Source organism: Labrus bergylta, chromosome 15 (assembly GCF_963930695.1).
Source record: "Labrus bergylta chromosome 15, fLabBer1.1, whole genome shotgun sequence".
In the NCBI taxonomy this organism is placed as follows: Eukaryota; Metazoa; Chordata; class Actinopteri; order Labriformes; family Labridae; genus Labrus; species Labrus bergylta.
Window position 1 is genome coordinate 14720594 of NC_089209.1, and position 9836 is coordinate 14730429.

General features: G+C 41.9%; 1 protein-coding gene across 1 annotated transcript; it reads right to left on the reverse strand.

The window, feature by feature from the left end:
• Window positions 1–4748: 4748 nt before the first annotated feature.
• Window positions 4749–8703, reverse strand: sox7 (SRY-box transcription factor 7). Its single transcript, XM_020638875.3, has 2 exons — window positions 8226–8703; window positions 4749–7222 (listed from the first exon to the last, which is right to left on the reverse strand). Exons 1-2 carry the CDS (start codon window positions 8455–8457, stop codon window positions 6240–6242), a joined length of 1215 nt encoding a protein of 404 aa, XP_020494531.2. The 5' UTR covers window positions 8458–8703; the 3' UTR covers window positions 4749–6239.
• Between the last annotated feature and the right edge of the window lie 1133 nt (window positions 8704–9836).

Genomic DNA, 9836 nt, shown 5'->3' on the forward strand with positions numbered 1-9836 from the left:
TGCAGCATCTTGCATTTTTAAAGAAAAATATCTGAATTTAATTAATATTTAGTCATGCTATTTGCTGATGTTTTTTGTGTTTTTAAAGACAACCAATAGCGAGCTTTCTGAATCTTGCAGGAAAGAGCTGCTTTCTCTTTGTTTTAAACTGCAAATCACACCAAGGTCAAGATTAGGTTTAGCTGTTAGATGGAAAAAAACATCGCACTCCATATTCATCTAAATTAAAACATCAATCAATACGTAAAGTCTCTTCCATTTATTCCCAAAATAGGGGATCACACACTGATCAGATAAGGATGTTCTATCCCTTAAATGGAACAACCACATTGCAATTAGGAAGCACAATAGGAACATCCTCCTGCTCCTTCACATTGAGGTGAAGAGTTACACCACCCCTGGGAGAATCTGCAGCGTCAAAAACAAGCCAGATAGCGCTGCAGCATACACAGACCGGTGAGAGCCAATGTACGTGGAGAGAGTGAGGGAGAGACCAATGCAGGCCAGGCGGAGAAAATTGGACATGCACAGCATCATGATTTATAAATCATAAATCTGTGCATTATACGTTTTGACTTTCATTTCCTTTTCTATCGTGGGTTTAAATTCTTACTTTTTTTTTTTTAAGGAAAGCATTCAAGGAAATGTATTGTCATTATAGAACATGCTAGTATATTAATTTAATAATCAAATTTGGGTCCTGGTCAAAAAGAAAGCACTAATAAATAATAAAACTATAATTGAATTCAAAGACTCAAGGTCAACAGTAAATAAAAACGATATCTTTTTACGAAAGAATAACCATGTAATATTCAATATTAAAGAATGAAAATGTATAAATATAAAGATAGATACATATGTGGGGAGGGAGAACTAACCAAATGGTTTCCAACACAGATTACGGATGTTTACAGCAGCAGCATTACAAACATGTTGCAGCATTAATGTGAACGCTTATATTAAAGTGTAGAGTTAACTGAAATGCACATAGTTTTGGAAGAGCACATTTCTCTATCCTTTTTCGCACATTCTGCAGCAGAGCCTGTGCCGATTTGCTAATCAGGCCGCGCTTATGGGTAAATGGAAATCTAGCCTTCTCCTTTCCTGTGGTTGGCAGCCATGTGCTGGCCTCCCTCTGTGCCTGTATCTGCTTAGAACAGGTGCCGGATCCTGTTCAGCTGCAGCATTCACAGCACAGGTACGGGTGGGAGGCCCTTGGCTGCTCGTACAGTCCCCCAAGTTTTCCAGGGGTCCCCATCTGTGTCCCCGCACATCCTCTGCCACATGGCACCTGTCCCTCGACGAGTCTGGTCCATTCTTCGTCCGGCGATGTACACGCCTGCCTGCCACCCCACACTCTGCCTGTTGTTGAGCCACAATGAGATGAAGAATAGCTGCACCCATAATCCCTTGCTGTGAGATGTGTGCGTCTGTTTTTTTTTTTCTTCCTTCTTTTCCTCCTTTGGCCAGATTTAGGGCCAAGTACAAATTGTAAACAGGTTATTATTCTGCTGTAACACACTCCAACTGGAAATGCACTCTGTCAACATTTAGTGTTTACTGATGGAAGTGTGTCTTTACCCATCGCACAGACGAGTTTAATTTGGTGTAGAGTTCACTGTGTTTACTGTGATGAGGATGTTGTAATGGGTTTGTTGTTTTCCCGTTTGCAAGGCTTAACAGGAACGACATAATTATTCCAGCAGAATCTCTTGGAATAATAACTTTGTGTCATCCAATTGCAAATAATTGACTGTATTCACACGACGGCCGTTTTAATCCGACATCACACTCAGGGTAGGAAGCTAAGGCAATGAGGATCTTTATCATTTCACTGCTTTTGAATTAATCGGCAAATAAAAAAGGAGCATAAATGTTGAAAATCTGGAGGGATATCAGGCCATATTTCAATGTATACCAACAAGTTTGAAAACTTAGTAGCATCATTGGTGTCAGCATTCATACATGCTAACGTTACCATACAGACATGTTACATGATATCAGAGGAAGGTGTGTACATGAGAGCAAGCTTCTCATATTACCTAGCTTCTGTATGACAGTTGCTAAGGAGTTTGTAAATATGGTGAGATGTGGCTATTTTTTAAACATCCACTGTCCATTCATTAGCTTATCTATCATGAAGGAGTTACATGACAATGTTACCAAACTCAGCCCAAACAACATTTGAGCTTTGCACCATAAGTCAGAGGACAAATGGCAGTCTGTGACTATAATAATTTAATGATATATGCAAGCGACGGCATATACTGTAGTTGCATAAGGGATATGCCAGTTTTGTTGAAACTTTCCGCATGCAGTGCCAACTCAAAACTCAGCTCAAACACGTCATAACACATCTACACTTACAGGGATTATAAGGCATCTCATTCTCAGACAACGATACGCCTTAGTCACGTAGTTCAAATCAGCCACTTCCTCTTGACCTACTGTTAATACACAAAGAACGTCATATAGCCCTAATGTGATTGGATGCTCCCTCGCTGGATACACAATGGACGCTGGACCAACCAGACAGTCAGCCTCCTGCGTGCCTCCGGAGGACACGATATTTAAAGTGATCCCTGCTCACCTCAGCCCCAGCAGATGGATAATACTTTACACAGCTGTGCAAGCTTCACGCGGGGGTCCACCACACTGAGCCGTGCGCAGTTACCTTGACAGTTGATGTTCAGTTAGACTGAAGAGGTGTTTGTTTGCTCAAGGAAGTGACATGACGGTAGAGAAGGAAATAGGAAACACAACAGACTACCTGACAGACTCATTCCGCGGGCTTGACCTGAGACTGGAACTGAGCCAATCAGCAATCAGAGAGAAATAACAAGTGGAGACTCTTGTTTGTTCAGCTTTTATTCTTATGCTACACATATTCTAAATATTGAGATCCTGCAAGTATTTGAATAACCTGACGAGTCAGATAAAAGAGAGTAAGAAGAGGGCAGTTCATGTGAGTGAATGAGTGTAAAGTTAATGCTGCTAACAAAAATGTCACACCAGTGTTGACACTTTATTTTCCCTTTCCCTTTGTTGATTTATTGCGGCTAAAACAGCAGTGATGGTTGCCTCTGGTTTCCAGCAGAACATTAAGACTAAAGGTTACTATGACGATGAGGTAACTTCTAGGAAAGGTTTGAGAAAAAGTTGAGTGTTTTGCTACTTCCTAAAAAAATTTAAAGTGACAGGATCTCCAAGTCTTTGTGTATTTTCCTGCTGCGCATTTATTTTTTAGTGCTGTTGTCAAAGAAAGTTGAGACTCAGCACTTTTTCATTTTAAGCTACAATACTTGATGGTCAGCTGTTGTGTAATAATCACTGCAGAGGCTTGTTATGTGACACTTCATCATACATCATATTAGATAAAAAAAAAAAGTATCATGAATAACTGAGTCTAAAATGCATCAATATTATTTATGATCTTTATAGTCACAGTGAAATATACAGTGTATGTCATGAGGAATTTCTCATTTACACAATATTTAATCTTGATTGCATTTGCTTTCAGGTCAAAACATATCCAATTTTTTTTCTGATATAGGCCTGCTGCAAGTAGCAAGTAAACTACTATAAAAAGATCACTGCATATATGACATTAGAAATAAGAAATAAGAAATAACATTTTTCATGAAAACCTGCTCCTCTGTGGTCTTTGTCCTTGTGCGTGTCACAGTGTCCTACCCTGAGGTGATGTGATTGCTGAAACATTTGCCGGGTGTCTGCAGCAGCACCCTGAGCTGACCCTGACAACTGCGGGACTGATTCTGCACCAAGGACTACTTTCTCAACCCGTATGCCTCGGGCACAACCCTGTCCAAAATATGGTTGCCCTCAAATGGGCCCTCTGCAGACCCCACCACTGCAGGCACAGAAGGTAATGATTTAACCCTGAAGACACAAACACACGACCGGCTGACTGCAAAAAACTGGAACACTGATGAATGTTGTCCTTCTTTTCAGTTTAATCACATTCACAGTAAAAATGTGTCAAAAGCGAAAGTATGGGGGCGCTGGTGGTTAGTGCGCGCCCGCCATGTACGGAGGCTGTAGTCCTCCAAGCGGGCGGCCTAGGTTCAAATCCGACCTGTGGCTCCTTTCCTGTATGTCATTCCCCAATCACCCTCCCTTATTTCAGACTCTATCCACTGTTCTATCTCTCCAATAAAGGTACAAAAAGCCCCCCAAAAAAATAAATCTTGAAAAAAAAAAAGCAAAGGTGTGGGTAAAGAGAAAGTTCATTATTGGGACATTTGTTCAACACTATAGTTATTCTCTAGATTTTCTGTAACATGCTTGTTTTATGGATATTTTAATGTTTCCGTGGCTGAGGTACCACAGGCCAGGTTGACGAAGCCTCTCCTGGAAAATGTGGGTAAGTAAAGATGGGCAAGTAAGATGCTAATCAGCACAGCATTGTTTCCTCCCGCTTGCTGAACAGTGGGTTCCCTTCCCTCTCTCTGGCTCTTTAATGCAGGGCCCAGCCAGGCCCAAACATCCTGACGGAGAGAGGCTTTTCCCTTATCAGTCAGGAAACACCGCTTCTCCGCCACATCCTCTTTACAAGAAGCACGACTCAACGGTTCCCAAAAAATGCAGGAAGACCAGCCAGACTCCAGGATTTGTCAAAAGCCCCCTGAATTCCTTTTATCGAAAAAAGAAAAATTCAAGAGAACACAGAGGGTGAGAGGAGAACAGGCGAGGGAGGGGGGAACGGAGAAAAAACGAAGAGGGTGTAAAACAGTGAACGAGGCCCTGGGATTTATTTTTTTTATTTATTTTGCACAGATTACAAAAAAGGCCTGCATCAGCAAGATAGAATAGGTGGTGAGGGGGTGGGGGGACCGGGTGGAGGAGGGTGGGGGTTCTAGAGTGCCTAAGAATGGCACCCAGAATAAGACTCCAAGAAAACAAAGGATGGTTGAGATGGAGGCGGATGGCGACGGCTGTGCCTGTTTTACACTAATCCTCTGAACTGGGATGAAACGAAGGCATGAGGAGATGGAGGGTTGGAAAAAGCGAGAAGGGAAGTGGGAGTCAGAATAGGACACTTGTTCTAAAAACAACTACACCGAGCGAAATATACGGAATACAAAATGAGACAAAATGAGGTGATCGATGGACAAATTGCTTACACCAGATTTTCCACATAATTTGTGTGAAAATATTTGTGTTACAAAAAATGAATTGCAGGAGTCTTTTATTTTCTTTTATTATTCAGGAATCTACTTACATTAATAATGTGCTATATATTAGTCTTATAGTGTGTTAACCTGCTACTAAAAAGTGTCAGATCAGCTTTTTTTAATAATGAAATGATAAAAGTATATAATCCATAGGCAACTTTATTTATATAAAAATTGAACTTTATTTAAATTATTCTTTCACAAACCTAGATCAGCATACAGTTATAGTTACCATTATTATTTTTCATCTTAGAGGTTATGATTATATATTATTAAGTAGGTGAGAGGAAATATAAACGCCTTTTTTTTCATCATAATACACCATTTTTGTTAAATTGCATAAGAAATGTCCAACTAAAACCTCATCCAATTACAACTACTGAGGTAAAACTCTCAAACTAATGAGAGTGAGAACATAGAATACAAACATTTGAATGGAAAGCGTCAAGAAAGCATTACAGTTAGCATTTAGGCGAAACATCAAAGGGACTTAAATTAGCTTCTAGAGAGCGTCTGTACATTGCCGCAGTGGCTACAGAAACATTTACAAGTGGACAACAAGTCCTTCACGATTGTTCTTCTGGTATAGAAATGTCATTACAACTGGAGGTGGTGAACACTAGAGTTTTTTTGTCCCTGAGTTGTCCATCTCCCTTTCCTCACCATCCTCTTTGTTCTTCCCTCGGCTCCAGACAATCATATTGCTCAGTTATCAGTCCAGGAATGAGGTTGTTTAGAGATGCTTATTTGAGTTAGAAATTACAGGTGAGAGCAGATAAATCTTTCCTTACTAGAACCCATTCAAAATGTTTTCACCCTGTAGTGTCTCTGATGAGTCCCCAGTGTAAAAGGTGCTGTGACCCAGCTTACGAGATGTCGTGGTTATTGCAGTAGGCAGACTTCTGTGAGAGATGCTACATAGATATTTAAAATTACAGATGAGAGCACAGAATCTCTCCTTTACAAACTCCCATATGCGGCATCATCTAACATTTCCTCACCTACTTTGTAGTGTCTTAAGTCTAATGGGTGCCATGACCTCGCTTATGAGATGCCATAATTGTTGTAATAGGCCGCTGTAGCATCCGCCAGCACTGAAATGAGGCTGGTTTCTGCAGTGCTGCTGGGACATGAAGGATTTGTAGCGGTGGACGCTACCTGGATGTGTCCTGTGACGGTCATGCTGCCGCTCTGCTCAGGGTGAAACCCGTTCCCAGTTGAGTTCAGGTACTGGTCAAACTCATTGCGGTCTACCTCACCCAGCAGCTCTGTCTGGCTCAGCTGGTCTAAAGTCTCCAGGTGAGCCTGTGTCTCTGGTGGGGGGGACAGCTGACCCAGGTGGCCCTGGTGCATCCCGTGGTGGATCTGGGGGAAAGATGAAGCACTGTAGTAGGAAAGCGGAGGAGGACCAGGGATGAGTCCAGCACCAGAAGGGCTTTGGGGCATGTGGGGGATGTGAGCTAAATGTGAGCCCCCACAGTGGATTTGGGTCTGAATGTAGTCATTGTGGTACGGGGGCGGGCTGCCCATGTGGGCGTGATTCTGGTGGTGGTCATCTGGACAGGTAGCTGAGGAGGAGCAGGAGACAGAGGAGCTACCAGAATAATAAGAGGGGGGGACATGCTCGTGGTCCATGGCGTCTAAGGGGGACATCTCAGGAGGGGTGGGCAGGCCATAAGGGTAGGTGTCGAAGCTGCTGTTTGATCCAGCCGGGTCCCTGAAGCTCCTAACGCTGGGCAGAGCCGGGCTGGGACTGGAGAACCTGCCACTGACAGGGTTAGGGCTGCCCTCATCTTTGTCGAGGGGGTGGCAAAGGGCTCTCTGCTCAGGCAAGGCGTTCTGATCAGGGGCCAGGCCGCTCAGCAGGAAGCCGGGGTCTACACGCTTGCAGATGCGTTTCAGCTGTTTCTTCCGGCGGGGACGATACTTGTAGTTAGGGTAGTCCTGCATGTGCTGCACCCGGAGCCGTTCTGCTTCCTCCACATAGGGCCTCTTCTGAGGCGGGGTCAGGGCCTTCCATGACTTTCCTGCAAAAAAAAAAAAAAAGGAGATTTTTTTTATTATCACAAAAAAACACATCATATTTAAATTGCATCTTTTTGAAATTTAAAGTTGTGAACTGAAAAGTAAGTGAAAAATTAACAACATTAAAGAGGCTGATGATGTTCTCTCACACTTTTATCATTTCTTCAACTTTTAAAATAACCATTAATACTTCAAATATCTTTTTAAATGTTACAATTTATAACAATAATAACATTTTAATTGAGATGTTAAATTTTAAACAAAATTGGATAAAGTGTCCAAACAACTTTAAACTCAATCTACAAATCAGATCGTTTTTTTCTGTATAGGCAAAAATTGTGAGAAATTTCCCCTCCCCTAAATTATAACTCTTCACTCAACTTCCTCTCTTGTTCTAAGTTGTTTAAAGAGGTGTATCTTAAAGTATTGAACGGCACATTATAAGAGAGACAAAGGGGACACTTTCCCTCATTTTAGAAAGCATTGGACACAAATTCTAGTCTCGAATTGGCATTAAAACGATTTGCGCCCTGCCAGATTTTGGGTTTTAAAGATAGGCTAAACACTAATCCAAACATCCTAAATTATCTCTAGAATTAAACATTCTTTTCTGCGCAGGTCGTCTGAACGAATATGAGGCCTGTGAAAGAATGCACTGCCCTTTAAATTCAGGCGATAATCGCTTTGTACTGCATACTATGAGCTGTACGGTTGCGTGATTATTTCATCTCGCTAAACTTAAAGCAAAGTTCAATTAACGCCTTTTTTTGTCATGTTTTCTTTAAACATTATAACTGTTCTTATGATGTTTATATTATAAGAAAAGTTCCGAGTCAACTTTAAAAAAAAAAACTTCAGAACAATTTAGGCCTGAGGGAATTCAGAGTATTTGGAATGTAAAAAAGAGAAATGTATGCTCGCTTTAATTATAACGATAATAGAATTCAAAATACGTATTTATTTCCACACATTTTAAAACTTTGAAAAAAACTTGTTTTTTCTCACCTAACATCTTGCTGAGCTCGGCGTTGTGCAGATCTGGGTTTTGCACCGCCAGCCGTTTGCGCTCATCTTTGGCCCACACCATGAACGCGTTCATGGGCCGTCTGATCCGCGGCTCCGGAGCCTTGTCCGCGGGGCTCCTGTGAGGGCCATGTCCGTCAGACACGTCCCCGTCTCCTGGTGTGCACTCGAAGGACTCGGGCCACGACGAGTACGCGCTAATGAGGGCTGCCATGTGCGCGCACTCTCCTGTCCAAACTTCAGAAGCGCTTCTCGCTCTCTCTTTGACAAAGTTGTTTTGTCGAATTTTAAAAGCAGTGGGGAAAAAAACAAACTATAGAAACTATAGAAATCCAGTGGTGTTTCACTCGGGCAGATCAGTACAGCAGTCAGGTGTCCCTTCAGGTTTAAGAGACAGGACAGATGTGCGCATGCAGCGGCTCCTGCCTGTGACTTATGATTCAGTGTTTCCTGCTGGATGGGGGGAGCGCTTTATATTTGAGGAGCAGGTTCCAGGAGAAGCCCCGGAGGACTCTCGGCTCCTCCTTGATTGCATGTTGAGCCCCGTGAAAAAGAGAGAGAGAGAACAGCATTTCAACACTACTAACAACTTAAAACGACCTCACAACAAAACAACTTTCCACTGAAACATAATGTCTTTTCTGTTAAGCTTTGCTCAACATGAAGCAAATGTGCAGCTCATGGTTACTTTTCAGATTTGAAAGGCTTTAATTCACATGAGACAAAAGCAGTTTTTTAAATTTTGAATATACTTTATATTTAACCTTAACTTTGTTGTAATCTCAAACAGGCATTTGGCAACTTCAGTTTTTTCCTTGTGAACAAGGAAACCATCACCAGGCAAACTTATCCAACCTGTTCTACAGTAAACTCAGACATCATGCAGGCAACTGCAGTGGTTAAGTGTTTTCAGTTTTTTTTCTGACCTTCTCAGCATACAAGAATCAGGTGTCAAAATCTTTGTAACAAAAACACAAAGGTCACATTTTTAGAAGAACCCATTTCCTCTATTTCAATCAACAAACATGCATAGCTTTACACATATTTGCCACATATAGTCCCCGTTATACATTTAAATGCAAACATTACACTTTTGTTCCCCAGGAGAGGGTAAAGCTTCTCTTCTGTTGGTTGCAGATTAGTTTTCTAAGACTGTCAACACATCTGTGGGTGAGGGCAGTGATAAAACCAGCGACACTCACTACAAACAAATCAGTTTCCTTCTGTGGTCAGGAGCAGGGTGCATATCAAATCCAGGAGTTCCTGTTGACAGGATACTCTTGGGCTGCAGCCATGAAGTGGCTCATACTCAACCACAAGGAAACACACACACACACACACACACACACACACACACACACACACACACACACACACACACTGCTCAACAGCTACTGATCAAATGTCAGATTTCATCTTTGTAAAATTCATGTTTTGTGGTTTAAACTTTTTTTCTTGCTGGATGGATAAAAAGTGGAATTAGTTCTTCCTAAGCATCAAACTGACATGTCAGCTCTAGCTTTATGTGTAACTAACCCCCCCTCACCCCCTAACAGGAACAGGATACAGCACCTGAAGCCACAGATTGTGCAC

What these genes read in the sequence shown, in the direction of transcription:
- sox7 (XM_020638875.3), bottom strand. Translation starts at nt 8,457, where the DNA reads ATGGCAGCCCTCATTAGCGCGTACTCGTCGTGGCCCGAGTCCTTCGAG. An exon ending in CGAGCTCAGCAAGATGTTAG is followed by an intron (nt 7,223 to 8,225) that starts GTGAGAAAAAAC and finishes TTTTTTTTGCAG; the next exon opens with GAAAGTCATGGAAGGCCCTG.